This window comes from Pseudopodoces humilis, chromosome 1, assembly GCF_049639895.1.
Source record: "Pseudopodoces humilis isolate 2021_Gansu_Grassland_sample_001 chromosome 1, ASM4963989v1, whole genome shotgun sequence".
NCBI lineage: Eukaryota > Metazoa > Chordata > Aves > Passeriformes > Paridae > Pseudopodoces > Pseudopodoces humilis.
In genome coordinates this window covers 132,869,181-132,887,437 of record NC_142200.1, presented here as the reverse complement: position 1 = coordinate 132,887,437, position 18,257 = coordinate 132,869,181, and the positions used below count along the sequence as shown (strand labels likewise).

General features: G+C 34.1%; 1 protein-coding gene across 1 annotated transcript in view; it reads right to left on the bottom strand.

Moving 5' to 3' along the window:
* Positions 1-18,257, bottom strand: part of MALRD1 (MAM and LDL receptor class A domain containing 1) — a 237,291-nt gene that overhangs the window by 40,270 nt on the left and 178,764 nt on the right. Inside the window, exons 34-36 of the mRNA XM_088057480.1 lie at positions 11,719-11,994; positions 7,771-7,896; positions 5,974-6,040 (exon numbers count right to left, since the gene is read on the bottom strand). Of these exons, the coding sequence (XP_087913606.1) occupies positions 5,974-6,040; positions 7,771-7,896; positions 11,719-11,994 (469 nt within the window). The remainder of the gene's footprint in view (positions 1-5,973; positions 6,041-7,770; positions 7,897-11,718; positions 11,995-18,257) is intronic.

The following is an 18,257-nucleotide window of genomic DNA, read 5'->3' as shown; positions in this document are numbered from 1 at the left end:
AAAATAATATAATAAAAACTTTAGGGAAGAGTTTTCTGTAAGCAAATCTTTAAAATTCCATCAATATATTGTATATTTTCTTTCATGAAAAATTGTGTTTAATTTTTTTCTGGAGAATAAATTTATTAACTTGTCTTCCTAGTCTTAATTTTACCCAATTCAGGTAAGCTGAACTTGTTATTTAATTTGCACCAGCATCACTTTTCAAATGAGACTTGGGTAAAAGAAAGATATGAATTCTCCATACCACCTCTATGTATGTTTGTCTTTGCTTCCCAAAATCCAATTCTTAGCTTGACATTTGTTTTCAATGTTTTATGTCCTTGACTACTCATCATGGCTTTTGTTTTTATTCATAGTTACATCCTCATTTCATTGCCCCTCTGTGTACAATTGATTTTCATGACTACAACTTTCCTGAGTAGGTGTATATGCTCAATATAACATTATCAATTTACCCATGTCTCACTTGTTCAGTAAACCTAAAAGAAAATTCTTAGGGAAGAAGTGAAATCAGTACCAATTTGCTTTGTTTGAGCAGTTAATAATCTGCAGTGAATCAGCAGCTGCTATGTCAGCAATCCTTACTCTGAGGTGGGGATTTCTGAGAGGAGCAGGAAAAAATGTAGCTGAAATGGAAGCTTCTTCTCTTTTTTTAAACCCTCTTTACTCATGAATTGGTGTTTCTATATCATCAATGTTTAGACTTCATATTTCCATCAAATCCACACTCCAGATGCTTCCAAACATTTTATTTTCTTAGCCTGGAATACTATTATCACTCAATTTTCTTGACATCCTCTGTGATATAAAAACAATCCTCCCACTTTTAGTTTTTAAAGATAATTACCACCATCAGTCCTCAAAAATCCAGTACCACAGAACAAGTAAGAGTAGATCCAAAGACAAACATGTTTATGAAAAAAAAACCAAGAACACTATGTTTCTCACTGAAATATATTGTCCAGTGAGGATGTAAGATTTACCTCCTTTGCCATACATGATACTTAACTGGAAAAGGTATCAAACAGTCTTCCAAGACATTATGTGACCCTGCATGCCACTTGCAGGGCCCCTCAAAAATTTATCATGCTTACTAGAAGCTAGTATTTTAAAACAAAATCAGATACTGAGAAAATGTCTCAGCTACCAAAAAAAACCCCTTGTTTCTTTAAGTTTTGTGAAATACTGGTTGCTATTTTATTACTTGTGTTAAAGTACTTTTCAATTTAAAACAGATCATTTGTGTTACAATAATAAGCTCACTGTAAAAACGAGAAGTAAAAAATAGAGGACCAATTAACCTGCAGTTTTCTAAAAAGAATAGGCAAGGATTCCACTTCTCTGAATGAATGATTACCCTGTAAAACCAATTCTTTTTCTAAAAAAACAAAAGAGGAAGTAATGTTTATTTTTATCACAAAAAATAAACAAACAGGATAATTCAGTTTCTGTATTTTTGGCCAAATCAGCATTTAGATACACAACTACAAAGATAACAATATTTAATCATCTATATGTAAAGACTCCTTTTGATTTCGATCTCCACAGCTCAGTTAGCTAGATGTTACATATTAAGTGAATTAAAAAACTTCTTAATGAAGATTTATTTCTAATCTGTAATATGATTTTTTGATTAAGTGAACTTTTTTTTTGCTGAAAGATAGAACCTTCTTACAGTTCAGACAATAATAAAAATTATGTCATTATGCTCTTTAGTACTAGTCAGTGTAACTACTCTGAAATTTGATATATTATGTTGAAAATATTTGTATAAAATAAAGGGAAAGTCAAGAACTGTATTATGTCCAACCTAAACAATTCTATTTTTAGTAGGGCCTGCAGAAACAGGGCCAGCAATACTGGTTTTAAAGTGAAGAAGGGGAGATTAAAACTAGATTTAAGAAAGCAATTTTTTACAACTAACTTTGTGAATCGCTGAAATATGTTGCCCAGAGGTGTGGTAGATTCACAGTCAGGTTGGATGGGGTTCTGAGCAACCTGATCAAATTGAAGATGAAACTACTCATTATGAGGCGTTGGGCTAGATGAACTTTACAGGTTCCTTCAAACCCAAACCATTTGATGATTTGATGATGATTTCGTATTTATTATATGTGAAGTTTAGTACATGTTGAATGTGCATGTTTAGTATTACTCTTGTCCAGATGGATGAGAATGAAAAGTATGTATGAAGAGTCTGGTTTGGTGATTTGGGTTTTTTTCTGTTCTCAGTAGTTTTTTTTTCTTTCAACATTAGTACAATCTTTGAAGCCTCACCTTTCCACTTTAGTGTGTTAGAAACACACTTTTCCCAGCTTACTTGCTCTCCTCTATATTCCTCTCCTGTGTTTCTAGGAGTCTGTGAACTTACTTTAAAGCAAAAATAAAACAAACACAAAGAAACACTGGACAAACACTTGAGGAAAGCATACATATAATCAAAGGAATGATTTTGAAATTGGAGGATTGAAGTTGCAAAAATTGTAGTCAAATTATCATGATTTGCTGGTGCAACCACAGTAGCTGATTGCCAGCAGCATCCACTTGGCTGCGCATTGACCTCAGTCCGGACAAATAGGAGTCACATTTTGTCAAATGAGAGTGGCCATAGAATTTCAGATTAAACCTCCATCTAGTTTGTCAGAAAAAGAAAATACCCACGAAATAGAAGGTATAAGATAAATCCATTTGATATGCGCCTCGATTACTCTCTTGACTAAATAGCAGAAACAAATGCATCTTTCAAAGCTAACTCAAAAATTCAAATACCAAGCAGGACCAGGACAGCCATCAAGCTGTGTATTGTTCAAGTAGGAAGATAACCATCACTCACCAAGCACCATTGCCCTGCATTCACTCACACACTCTTGCTGAGACCAACCAGCAGTCACATTCTCAAACACTGGGCATCTCACTGATGTTATTGCAGTCATTTGAACCAGCCTAGAGAAATTGTTTTCAGTAGCACCAACAAAAATTACAGCATCCTAATACATCAACTGTCTTACCCACTCCAACACAAATTTTATCTAGACTTGAGTGCACTGCTTTCTTTTCCACCAGGTCTACAGATATCTGTTCACAGAGGGACGTCAAAGCTCAGCTTCCACTGCTACTGCTCCCTCTTAGCAAGATACTGTTGAAAGACACGGCGATGCCCTAAGTTACTGACTTTATATATATCTAAGCTAGTTCAAACATGTAAAAACATACACTATCAAAGGAACTTGAGAAGTACTGAAAATATAAAATCTACTGTCTGCTTTCAGTCTCTTCAGATAGTTCAAATGCTAGTGCTTTCTTTTGCCTAAGCAGCTACTGCAAATTCACTATTCTCATGCTTGCATGTTAAACTGCTGGATGAAGCCTATACAGTTAACTACTTCAACCCCACTGCATTAAAACCGCAGAAAAATTCAGCTGTTATCACCAGCAAAAATGTTTCCCAGAAATTATTTGCTATCAGTGTGCTTCAAACTAACCTAAAATGAACAGCAATTTCAGTTCTTATGGGACCATGATGGAACAAATGAAGCTTTGAGACCTGTCAAGTCTATTTTTTTGCTAAACCAACATTCTCAGGGAGGCCAAAATGACTTTTAAACTCCAGATTCAAGTCTTGTTTTATAGAAACTAGAGCACAATCATCTCACATGGGGGAAGATCAGAATCCATTTTTCCAGACAAAATAGTAAGAAAAGGATATGTTCACAAGTTTTCTCCTTTTCTGCCGTGTCACTGAATAGTATTAGTCAAACCCAGTGGCTTTTAAGAACACTTTGATCCCCACACAATTACCTCTGGGCATCTAGGGAGACTCTGTCACTTCTGTGGCAGGGCAGTATCTGTACTCTGTTCTTTTCAGGAGTCTCCCTGCTCTGCAACAGGCCTCCTGTACTCTTACACTCTCTGCTTTTTCTCCTACCTATCCTGTAGTTTAGAAGAATGGCTGCTCTCAAGGGAGGAAGACATTTCTAGCTAAATTTATCATTTATTTTTCAGGAAATTTAGAGTAAGGACTGGGAATTAAAAGGTAAAAAAGAGCATTTTTTTCATTATAATTTATATTTTTTTTCTGTTTTGGTTTTTTGGGGGGGTTTGTTTTTGGTATTTTGTTATTGTTTGGGGGCTGTTGGTTTGTTTTTTGTTTTGCTTTTATTTTTTTGGTTTTTCCCCTCATGTAATGAAAACTGATAAACTTCTACATTTTACATTATTTTATGTATATTTTTGGGTTTGTTTTTTTTTTGTCTTTTTATGGTCTTGACGTGGAATTTCAAAAAAGTCATGCAGAACTTTATCTTAGTAATGGTTAACTCTTCTGTTATTATATGTACAAGTGTTTCTTTAAAAATATCATAAATCCTTGAATGGTATTGATATCAGACTGTTGATCTGGCTATCCCTTTTCTTCTCCATTTGTTGCTCTCCAGCCACCTCCCCTACAGGCAGTTTTCAGAAAGCCTACTGCAACATGCACTGGTGTTTTGCCACTCCTGAGTAGAGATTACCAACTTCCCCAACACTAGCACGTACAGCTCCACAGTTATGTTAACCTCACGGTTAAAGAATTTTTGTTTCTGTGCCTTTGCTCTGATTGCCTTTGCATTACATCAGACTTAAATATGATTCTTTCTGAATGCCGAGGGAAATTATTTACTATTTATTAGATTACTAGTTATTTTCTAGTTTACTTACTATTATTATTTCAACTGTCTTTTATTTCTGTGGATAAAAAAGATTTGCTGGTTTGGGCAACTTTCTCTTTCAAATATGAACAGAATTTCAATTCTCATAATTCTCTTGTATACTTAAAATCTCAATTACTCCTTTTTTTTTTTTTATCAGTGATTTAATCTACAAATTACAAACTTCCTACTTCAAACCCCTTTATTTTCTGCTGACTTTTCATTCTGCAATTTTTCCCTATAGTTTTTGTCACCTTTCTCTCTTCATGTGTTCAAAGATATTTTGAAACAGACACCTTGATGAAATTCCAAGATTCTTGCCATTCTCTGGCGGGCAACCATTCTCTGTTCTATTATAGTGGACATTTTTTGGGAAATCTGCAGGTAATTAACAGTGCTTTCTGAGACCCAAATTGAATGTCCCTCTGTTTTCTGAGTATGTTGTATATTACGTTTCTTCAGCCAATAAAGGATAAACCTGTGTTGCAAGACAGAACAGGCTTATTAATGTGCACCTCTTAGTGACTAGGAGACAAATCTTAGCATCTAATCTTGACTAAGATAGCTACTGTGATAAAAATGTTACTTCTTTAGTAATTTGGCAAACTCTAGCCAGCTCCACTGAAGCGTGTGAAGAACAAAAGCATGATAACACATACAATCACTTTCTTTGCACTTAGAAAGTCTTCTCTAATTTCCCAATGGGAAACAGAGTGATATCTTGTGTGAACAAGTCACTTCAGATAGCCTGAGACTCTTTCTAATGGCTTATACATTCTATATCAGAATTGCATATGTTCTTTTTCATCAGAGAGAATTTCCAGAAAAAAAATGCAGGCATATTTTTATCGTCTGTTTTTTTGGAGGGAATAAGTAGAAAAATCCTTTCTTTTTCCAAAAACCTGGCAGGAAGATAAAGATGAATATGTGGTCTGCTGTAAAATCTCATCTGAGGTATACAGCACCCAGCTGCAAATAAGGCACAGAAACACGTGTTTTTAAATGTTGATACGAAACATGAGACAGAAAACTTAGGGTGTCAGCCAACAGGTTGTCACATGTAATGACAGATGAAAGTTACAGAAAATTCTATCTGATAAATAACATTCTTCTCAAAATATGGTATAACTCACTAAGGGTAGATAAAAATAGTGTAGACATACAGAGACTTTTTAAAATACACTTCTATTAAATATAATTTCAATCCCTGGGGAGCAAACCACCTGTTTCAACAGCAGCTTTTTCCAACCTCAAGCACAAGCCAATTGCCAATGAAACTTACTGGCATAATGGAATGTCATTTTCGACGATGCATTTTCCTCCATTTTTGCAGTATTCCTCAGGACAAACTGCAAACATAAAGGTAAAAAATTGTTATTTCCCCCTCTTTTTTATTACATTCGTCATGATCTGATTTTCAAAATGATGAAATATTCACATCCTTCCTTCCTTTTGACTTCCAAAACTTCTTTTTTTCTTTTTTAGACATGGACTTGGTGATACAAGTCATAAGAATATTGCAAGCAATGGAGTGCTCTTGAGTTTATTGAAATCCTGATGCTGCACTTGAGCAGTCTTTGAATTTTTCTCAAATGAGATTTTTATCTGACTCCAGAAATGGAATTTTTGCCACTTACTTGATTTTCAAACAATGGGAATATATAAAATAAGACCCAAAAGAATTGAACTAATATTTAATTAGCACCTAAGTCTATGTTATTAATAATAGCTTTTATATAGGACTAGTGAATAGACACTCCTTTGTGACCAACCCTTTTATTAAAGATATTCAGAATTTTAATACTTAGAATCATATTCTCATAAGAACAAGGGAAATCAGGCTTTAAAAGACAAAAGGTGTTTAAGTACTTATTGATATTCTCTTAAAAACTCTTGATGTCCCTTAACTTGGACTTCCACATCATCACATTTAGTTTTACTAACGCGTAGTTTTACATTGCTTTAGCAAGAAAAAACTTAAAATCAATAAAGAATCCCCTCAGTCTTCTCTACTGTGAGAATAACTGGTAATATACAAATTAGACCTAAAGAGTTTTGGATATATGCAAAATGAAATTGTTTATTGCAGCATGCAGCATATAACAATTCAGTGTGGACATCTCCAGTTTCAGGATTAAACCCAAACCACTTTATGATGCTATGAGAGATAGCAAACACAATATTTGTGGTCAAACTTCACTCCCAAAAAAACCTTGTGGATGCTTCCTACCAATAGGTGTTTGTAAAACTTTTGGTTTGTGAATAGACATTTAATATATTGTAATGAATTATATAATTGCAATTCATATATGTTGTTAATTTTATCACATAATTCATAAAAATTATAAAAAGGGAGAGTTAAATTCTCAGCTAACAACTTCAGTGAAGCTGGCAAAGTATTGTCAGCACAGAACTGGTCAAGAGTTTATATCTGTCTTGGGGAAGAGCTGCAGTACCTTTCTGTCATTGAATGGGACATTTTTGAATCTAGATTTAATTATTTATATCACCATCATCTATGTATTTGTTAGTTATTGTTAATAAAAATCTAATTCACATTGAACGTGTATTATTGCCCTGCACTTATCTTTCTGCACCATTTAACTAGTGCAAATCAAACCTGAATATTGTGTCAAATGAACTGTCCTAAAACAAATGTTATTTAGTTTACTTTCCAACCTGGATTTGTAATACACTTGGGAGAAAAAAAAGAAAAGCAAACCAACAAAACCCCACAAATAAACAATCCTTTTACTCAACAATATGGGTTAACTCAACTGACTAAAATCAAGGGAAGTCCTAAAAATATACTACAAAGGGTTGGGTTATTTTTGAACTATGTGTTCATATGGTAAGAAATAGCTCTTATGAAGATATTAAGATGTTAAGCATATTATTCTTCATCTTTTTCTCACTTTTATCTGTGTCATACTTTCATCAGGAAAATTCATACCTGATATAATTTGACAAAGTTTTAGCAGAGGAACCTCAGTCAAGTTTGAGGACTGCCAGGAGATTCAGAAGGAAAAAAACTGTACTTTCTTTGTTTCAAATGATAATTTTATGCAAAACTAAGTACCTGAACAGCTGGACTCATCAAGGCTGGAATCAACGCAGTCTGCAATTCCATCACAACGCTGGGAGAGTGGTATACATTGATTAGTTGAAGCACATAGCAAAGAACCATTGGAGCAATCTTTAATGGCTGAAATGAAAAGTAACATGGTCATCATCGGCTGTGGGATTTTTTCTCACTGTTAAAAACTAGCAGAATACTTAATTCGTACTGTAGGATATAAACTTGCATCTGTGTGACCTCTACAAGCTTTCATCTTCAAAGACATACAACTTTACTACTGAGATGCTAAATAAGTAAACAAATACAGAGCACAGATGGTACAGAAACCAAATTTTCCCATGTAATATTTGTGAAGAAGAGGAGTGCATATTAACTGGCAATGTTGAGAGAGTATGCTGCAAAATCCCAAAGAAAACCCATAAAAAAGATAACACAAAACATAATCAACTCTCATTCAACAACTAGTTTCAAAATGATGGAATCAATTTTTTGATACATTATTTTTACACATTACAGAGGCAAGAGTCATAGCAATGGATCTAACAGCTGAAAATTTTGCAGTTAAGGACAATGACACCAAGTTATTGGTGCTGAGGTAAATTGGCACTAAAAACAGTGAAGATATGAAAATGAAAATATCCAATTTCATCTATATTTAATTTTCCAGGTGCAAATGAAACCATTAGAAGGGATAATGATATCACAGCCTGTTAGAAAGTATAAAATTTTTAATATTTCAGAGGTATTTAAAACTTACCAGGACTACAAGAAATACATTTTGGTGCACTTCAGAAAACTGAAAAATTACTTTTTATTCATTATTATTAGCACTTCAATCAGATGATGCAGGTGGAAAAGTATGTTGATCTGTGGAAAACTAATGTATACATCCCACTGGTGTTAATATGTTTGTTTTGCACCTTTACTATTGTAATCAGGCAAATAAAAGACTAAATAGATGAGGCAATATACCCTTCACTAAAACTGACAGCAAGAAGAGAGCCAGCCAAGTAGAACATCTATAAGTGGAAAACAGTCCCAGAATTTTTTTTTGTTAAATGCAACAAATAATAAAATCCAATACATTAGGAGGTATAAAACAGTATTAGCATAATATTGTACAACCTTACTGCTATGTGAACTCTGCAGGAAATTCTCTGCATAAATCTCTAAGCCATGAAGAAAAGCATTTCTGTGGTAGAAATTGTGTTTTCAGTAGGGACTTGACCAATGTTTTTTTTGTTTGGCTGGGCTTGGGTTTTTTTGTGCTGGCCTCCTTTTGGGTTTTATCCTTAATTTCTGCAAGATGCTTTTTGACAACTAATCTTTATCCCAAAAGAAAACTTTTCCTGAGGAATTCCTGAATTCAGAATTCATAACATTTTTACACTTAAATAGTGTTGTGTTTTCTTTTAAACTTAAATGAATAAAATTGTTATGGGACACAAATGGAAAGTGTCAGTAATTCCTAAACTGAAATTTTCTAAAATGGACAGGTAGATTTGATCTGCACCAAGGAAAAGAATATAATTCTAAAATAAAAAAAAAATATACCCCAACTTTCAATCTGTGCTGTTATTAGAGTACACATAGGTTGGAGTTACTAGCACAACAATCAATTTTATAGATCATGCATAAATTTCTATAAAATAATACAATTTCTGAGATATTTACTTTTTCTCTCTGACATTTCCCGGCTGACAAACTTTTACGGCTTTTCACCTGTTAAAAGTAGGAAGCTAAAGATTAAACTCTGTGCTCTCATGGCATACACAGCTGGATCTCAGCACCAGCTGTGACAGTAATCAGCTTTCCACTGACTTCATTCCAAACAAGCACAAATCACTTTCTTTTTGCTTTGCCTTCTTCCCTGCTTTGCCTTTACTTCTCTGAAGTATCTTCTTCAGAGAAGAAACAAGAATTACTGCTTCTGTATTTCTATCTCATACTGTTAATACTTACATGTTTATATACTATAAACCGAATTTTTGAGTAACAATGAAGTACTGACTAAACTAAGTTTCCTTCAGACTGAGAATCTCAAAGTTGTGAAATATCTATGGCAAATATTTGTTCTTTGAATAGACCAGGATTTAATTCCTTCTTAATCCCCAGGTTTCATTTAGAAGTCAAAGCAGTAAAATAAACAAAACAGAGCAATATCTCAGTGGTTTGGGTAATACAGAAAATCATGGAAATTTTTTGGCTTTCAGATTTTGAGGTTCCACATCAATTTCTGTGGTGTGGAGTTGAGATGTGAATGTAATAGAACACAGCATGGACGTCTCTACCAGAGGACAGATTGAGGAAGAAATAAGATCAAATGAAGATTAACCATGAGAGGTTTATTTGAAGAAAGGAACATGCAAACTTTCTACATGTCTTCAGGGTATGTAGAATTTAACATCAAAGTTATCCCCAAAATTGTCTTCTGCCAACAAAACCACAGAGCTCACTTCTAAACAAAAGACTTAAACAGATAGTCTGCCAAATCCATGCTGGTTTGGTGGACTAATTTGCTAAAATAAATGGCATGTGCAGTAGCCTGTATTTATATCTAGCAGTTTTGATAGAAAATATTAAAAAACATGTATTTTTAATCTACTGGAAACTGATATTCTTACCAATTTTTTCTCATTCTGACAAGGATGAGAAAAATATTTTAAAAAATATTTTAATATTTTAAATATTAAATTTAATATTAAAATATTTAGTAATATTAATATTTTTTAAAAAAAGTTTTACCACATGACAGGTTTAGGAAGAAAAGTGTTTATTAGGAAGAAAAGTGTTTATATGTGAAAAGCTTATTCTTTTTCTTTTTTTTTATTTTCTATGTAGCTAATTATTTGGAATTCCTGGAATGAAACATTTGGCCTCAGTTCATCTTCTAATGATGAAATATTTTTAAATAGGCAGACATACTTTTGTGTCTATCTGTTTCAGATGTTTCTCCATGGCCTCTCATTGCAGTTATGTTTCAAAGCCAACTGACCTTGTGTTTTGTTTGTGAGCCCTTTTCCTTGCTTGGGGCAGAGATTGCTGCTACATCATGAACAGACTTGATTTCAAAATCCTTGAAAGGTCAGGACTGCCTTAAATGTTACTGAATTACAGAACTGCAGAAGCGTATCCTTCTGTTATATCATAATCAGGGGTTACAGAGACAATGCAAATGCAGATGACTGATTTAAGGAAAAAATGTGGAAATTCTTGTAAATATTAACAGAAACAAAATTTCAATTTTTTTAACCATTTACCAAATGACAGACAATAAATTAAAATGCATAAGAAAAATTATTTAAAATGTAAAGCATCTCAGCAATTAATGCATTATATGTGTCACAAACGGGTTTTTTGACAAGGTGATAGTAAAAGATTTTAAAATCATAGAAAATTCGGGGAGTTAAAAAGAAAGTTAGGCTTGGCAAGCCCTGGGAAAAGAGTTAAAAGTAGGCCCTGGGAAATGTAAGGCCTTGTGTTTGCTAAGATCATGTGAAACTGCACCTGTGTAGTCAGTATGTGATAAATGATATAATTGTTAGATGTGATTAGATATAATTATTGTTCAAAGAATCATGAGAAACTATGTTAGGAGTTTGGGGGGAATCACAAGAAGTTCATGCTTGGTTAAAGTCAATGCATACAATAGAACAATGTAAGTTTAATAATTAATATGTAAGTTGTACAACGATAGAGTATAAAAACGTGTTCAACTCAAAACCAGGATGGGTCAGATTTGGGTATGTGTACCCCTGACACCCAGAGCTCTTCAATAAAGCATCTTCATATAATCATTCTGTGATTATGTGTGTTCCTGAACACTAACAAAGGGAATGATGAGTTTTACACCAAACTTCACTGTGTTGCTCATTTTCTTTCCAAAAACGTCGCTGTTTAGGCAGGTGAGTTAACACTGCCATAACTACCACCGTGACAGTAACTTACGGCAGCCAACTTCATCTTCCCGGCGGGGGCAGTCAGGCACACCATCGCACTGCAGGAGGGATGGGATACAGCCTCGGGAAGGACACAGGAGCTCTGCTTCCTTGCAGGAGCCCGGAGATGTGGTGCTGGGCATCTCCCCAGGACAGTTCAGCTCATCACTTCCATCCCCGCACTCCTCAGCCCCGTTGCAGCGCGCAGCAAGGGACAAGCACTGCTGCACGTACGCGCACGGTAACTGCTCACCGCTGCAAGTGGGGGGCCGCGGGTCCACTGGGCCTGCAGGAGGAAAAGGAATGTCTTGTGGTTTTGTCCTTTCACTCATCATTCATACTGACTTTGAGAAAGACTTAGGAACTGCTGGGAATGCAACTGGTTTTGGTTACTAAAAATATTCAGAAAAAAGAACCCAACTTTTATAAAAACATGGCTCCTAAGTGCAAAACACAGCATTAAAAACATTTTATCTCGTATTAACTCCATTGTTGTTGCAGCATTTTGCTTCTAAATCTCAAGTTCAGCATTAAATTTGCCTATTACTTCTTTTGCCATCTACACATAGAAGGGTTAATATTAAATATTAATAAAACTTGTCCTTTACCCAGTATCTGGAAAGCCTTAAAATAGCCCTCAAGTTACACTTTTAAGGTAAATTAAGAAATTTTTTTTTATAAAGTAACAATAAAATATTTTTACTGATCTAGTTTATTATCACTCTGACTCTTTAGCTTATCTTGATGTGATAGAGAATTAAATTTAATAAATACTTGATAGATTTCCAGGATACAAGTAAAGAAAATATGTTTTTAGAATTTAAAACTTTAACTAATTCTGACAGCTGACAAAAAATAAATTAATAAAATAAATAGATAAACAGATAAATAAATAAATAAATAAATAAATAAATAAATAAATAAATGAAATTAAATGTTCCATGCTTACTTGCATTGCTGGAAGAAAATACTGGGGAAAGCCTTTTGCGATCATGTAGAAAAATAAATTATCCCGGATACCTAAGTCTTTCTTTTTTCCTGTGAAAACCATTGCAACTGAATTTTGTTCAAGTATAAGATCTATTTGTGGAAACTAATTTCTAAGGAGCTGGCTGTGCTAATGTTGTGTTCTTTATAACATCATCACCTCAAATGGAAGCAATGTGGTGGATTCCTGTACTTTTTATGTGCAGGGAAAAGAGAAAAATCTCAGGAATTTAGCTCCATACATTTAATCGTTCTAGGTCATTTTGCAGCAGCTGAGTAAAAAATAGAATATGATTATTAGGGACAACTGTAAGACAAATGAATGTCACCTCTTCTGTAAAAGACAGGACGAGTTTTGCTGTTGACTTGGGCTGAGGCAAAGGTGACAAGCACAAAAGTCATGGGTGGGTTTCATCTCATCTTTTGAAGTGGTGCAAGGATTGCTGCCTCAGATGTCCAAGTTACTGCTGCATTAAGGCATGACACTCTGTAAGGCAGCACATGGATTTTGGCAGGATTCTGTGACTTTTAATCCAGTGGTCATACCAGTACGTTTGTGTATTCTACAACAGCAGGCTGGGGTTTTAGAGTGAGGACTTTGTTACAACACGCTCAAAGATACCTCCATCATAAATGACAAAAGCTTTTTGTACAAATATATGAACATTAATGAATTCAGGTAAACAGAATACTAGCATCATTTTACTATCTGGCTGATTGCGAAGCAGCTATAAGGAGCAAGAGCTCAAAGTTCTGTGTAATACAGACCTTTTATAGATTAGACATTTTTGATTTTCATGTTGACTTTATTAAAAAAAAACATACATTTAAAAGCTCCATAGAATAGAACATGCCTGATATTATTTCATGCCCCTAAAGTTATTAAATGAAATCATTCTACTAGAAAAATGTATTTAATTCACTGGGTATAATGTAAACATAAAACAACAAAAATGTTTATTGACTCAATGAACATAATAACCTAGTGATCTTTTGTCCTGTTTGTATTCAGAATTGTGCCTTGAATACCTCAAAGATGTGCACTTTTACATGGGATTGAAAAGATTGTGGTTTCATATGTATTTTATAAATGTGTTAGTCTAAAAAAAAATTATTTATGCTGCTTTAAAGTCTTATAGAAGCTGGTTTTAGATAGTTGCTAGTAGACATTTAAATCACATAGTGGATTGATTTTGTACAAGTTAAAAGTATTCTAGATTTTTCATTTTTTTCTACTTTGGTCCTATAATTTACCAGATAATAGTAGTAGCCCATAAAGATGTTTGAATTTGGTTTGTCATATGGAAACTGTATATAAGGCCATGATTCAGAAAAGATACTGATGAAATGTCATTGGGAGAACATATTTCTCTCTCCATTGACACAGAACTAGTGCTGTCAAATCTTGCACACTGGAGTAAAAAAAAATTATTTTTGTTTGCACTTGCTCATAATAAAAAATATGATTATATTTGATAGTACTTTTTTTCTTTCTGTTATTTCTGACCCTTTCCTCACAGTGCCTAGGGGGCATTTGGGCAGAGAAAATTACTTAAACTGCAGTCAGTTCTGCTTATGCACATTCTTTTGTCCTTGCATAGTCCTGTGTTAGCTCTGATACAGTGGAAATTAACCCCACACAGATACAATATACTTGACTTTACTGAGGTTTCCTGTTTGTGTTGCAGGAAAGATTGTATTTATAATACATTTGTGAGCATTTCTGACCCAGTTTAATTTCCTGTTCATGATATGTTTACTCACATGCTTCCACCCAAATTTGTTCTCTAAACTGAAATCCCCTCTTAAACTCAATATTTCTTGAATGTGTTGCTTGTTATGAATCTGACCTTGAATGTTAAATTGTTTTCAGGCTTTTGTAACCCTGATCAATAAATTCAGTATTTAGGGAATTTCCTGAATGGCTTTTTGATTGGGGGATGATTATTTTTCTATTCTTCATATTATTATTTTTTATTATTATTTTATATCATTGTTACCTCTGGTTGTTAGAAAATTATTTGTAGGATGAAGTTCTCCCTGAATTGCAAAGCAATTATATTAGAGTGTGCAATATTCGCAAAGAGCAGCAAAGATGTGTCCAGGTTGAGTCAGGGGTAATGGATCTTACTGAGGTCTGTTTTATATTTGCACTACATTAAAAAAAAAATCCAAAGCCATACTCTGAAATAAGTAAAATCCTTTTAGATCAGAACAGTGCATGAGATGAGAATGTACTTCAAAAATTGTAAGAATATCCCTTGCTTATTAACTCGTTATATGTGAACAGTTTGGTTTCAGATACAATAGAAAAAATGTGCTCTGGATGACATTCTATAAGATGTCATTATTTCCACAGTCTGACAAAACTCTTCCCCCAAGTTCAATCTGTTTTCTTTCCATAAAGTAGTTTATAAATGCTTTTCTTAACTATAAATAAAATGTGCCTGGTAAAAATTTTGCAAATTTATGAAAACATTTATTTGTACAAAGATAACAACTAAAAAAAAGCTAATTGTGAATATGCAAATGTAGGAAATAATTAACTAATTCCAACTGAAAATCAACACTAATGCAAAACTAATTAATTGTATTTAAAGCTACTGTCTATGTAATTACTTATTTTAAGCTCATAGTAGCAGATCATTGCAGTATCTGCTACTGACACATTTCCTTCTAAAAAGTGGGAATATTCATTTTGTTTTCTTGCAGCTGTGAAGAATTAAACAAGGTGTTAACACCACTGTGTGTTTTGCAGTGAAAAGTGAGCTGGCACTAATGAGAGGCTCCTCAGAAACACCCTCCAGGTGCTGACTCACACAGTAGTGTGAGTAAATCACATGATTTAGCAATAAAAACTAGCTTTAAACTCATGCATATCTATGAGCCTGATATTTTCCTCTTGAACGTATCTATGAAAGTTATTTAAACAGCAGAACATAAAGTGAAGCCCTTTCAAAGCAAGTTGTAGCTTTTGTGGCCCACACATCCTTTCTGTCACTTAATATTGTTTGATTCTACAATTGCCTAACGCTGGCTTGCCAAGAAAATATTTCCCTCACCGTTTCTCAAATGCAGAAAAGATGTTCCCAAGGCAGCACTCATCTCCTGAGTGCCATGTGACTCTCATTTTCAGACCACATTCAGGAGTGCAGGAGACATTGTACAGGTTACCTTTTTCAAAAGAGGATCTGTTTGAAACTGTTTAAGGATTTGGAGATAAATCTACTGAAAATGATGAGTTCTAAGGAGGACAGTATAAAAGATTTAGCTTCTTGTATCTGGGCTGCATGCTCACTGAAAAGCAGGACTAAAAATCCTCAGGAATTCAGTATTTGCACACGGATGAAAAACAAACACAATTCACCATTTCAGCAAAAATAACCTCTGCACTCTGCAAAGCACTGAGTCTGAATTTAGATCCGCAGGAAAAACGGCAGTAAATTGTTGATGTTCCATTATAGCTAAAGAAATTATGACTTTTTAAGTAGAAAGCTGAGTACCGGTCCTTATTTATTTTACTTTGCACTCAGTGTTTTATTTTGCACTTATTTTAACCTTGTGTATGGCAAATAACCAAAATTAAAGAAAGGCTTAAAACTGTGCATATAACATCTACTTGTATCTCATAAAGAAGACATTTTAATTAGGTCCTAAAATCTGACATTTTAATTTGGTCCTATGTCTTTTGAAACTTACTCATACATCTGTGCTGGCTAATTTATAATCTTTGGACCAGAAATGCTACCTCACAAGCACCTTCACACTTATAAGAGAAGTTATATAGCTGAGATAGATATAAAAAAACATAAAAATCAGTGTTTAAAGCAAATAAAATATGGTATGTATTGCTCCATGAACTGCAATAACTACAGCTGGATATATTCGTATTTCATTGTCAGATCAAATAGGTGCTTTTAAGTACATTTTTATTGCAATGTGCTAACCATCAAACCATGTTTACAGTAAATAGAGCTCATGAGCTGATGATTTTTGGAGAAAAGAGCCTTTACAATATGAAAAGTATTAAGTCAGTATGTGCTCATTGTCAAGGACACAACTGTATATTCGTGATATAGGGATTTGTTAAAGTCTTACTGTTTTTTGATGAACATTTTCTGTACACTTATGCTTTGCTGTATTGTCTTTGCCATCCATGGAGTATATGATCCTGTTTCCTGACTGTAAAGCAAGCTTCACAGGTTGGCACTGCAAATATTTTGCACATGAATCACAGGGATTCAGTCACAAAAAAACATAGAACTGCTATTACCCAAATGCTAATAAAAAATAAATGTTTGTATTACAGAGTCATTATCACAGCCAGTAACACACAAACATGCTTAATTTGAATGAAGCAACACCTCCAGGCTATCCTCCTCTTTTCTGCCTTTACTCTTCAAACACCAAGGTCTCTGGTGCAGAGTAATTTATATTTATATATCAACTCTAACAGTGAATTTTAGTTAAGAATAGTGGACATTGGCTTTAGAATCATCACTGGGGAGCATGAAATAAAATTACCACATGTGCTGTTAGGCAGTGCTACCTCAGTTGTGTCAGAGCTCGCTCTGAAGCCCATTTAAGTAAATGGGATAACTTATATTGATTTTAATGGGCCTTGCATCAGACCCTTGAAAACTAACAACCTGTCTGATATATTTGCATAAGTAATTTGCCTAGTAAATGTAATAAAAATGGTGGACCTATTAACTGTAGCTAAGAGGTCAGAAATAACTCCCTCCAATAGATTTCATTAGATGAGAGTATAAATTAATTACGGGCCCGATCCAGTGCATTAATTAATTTGAAATAGATGTCAGTCCTCGATTTCAGTTCAGTAAACATCAGATCAGGGCATGAAATCAACCCATTCAAGGTGGCTGCAAGGGAACAAACTTGTTACAAAAATTCATTTGACTGAAACTATTCAAATTCTTTAACAATCTTTCCATGAGTTTTTATCCATTACAATAAAGCTCCTGATGTTTATTTCCAAGCCTGTAAAAAGACAGAAAAAGAAGAGGGGGGCAGAAATTGAGTCTGGCCAATTGAATCTTCAGGTCTCTTCCCTTTATAAGACAGAGGTATGGGGCAGAGTGCTGGAAAGGATCCCAGAGACCCCATGACAAAGCCAGAATTAAAAAAAAAGCAGAACATGGCCCAATGACTTCAGATTTTTATGTGTCTGCACAGAATTTGTTTTAAATTATCACAGTTTGCTAACATACAAACATAATGGAAAACAGAAAGGTTTACTGCAAGTAAAGTCAAGCTATGATTTATTCTTTACTCAGAGAACTACTGCTTTTGGCTGGAACACATGGACTACCTGTGACAGGAATATGGCAATATTTGCCATATTTCTGCTAAGAACAGTTTGGGAATTGCTAGCTATGCCTGCTAATGTGATGGATTTGTTGGTTTGTTTATTTATTAGGAGTAATGACAAACTGGAGAAGCTGTGAAGATTTAGTCTTTGACAAAATGAAGTTGATAGAATTTCTGAGATAAATGTGACCTGAAGACTTTTATTGAGGAGATGGGTAGGTCTTTCATAAG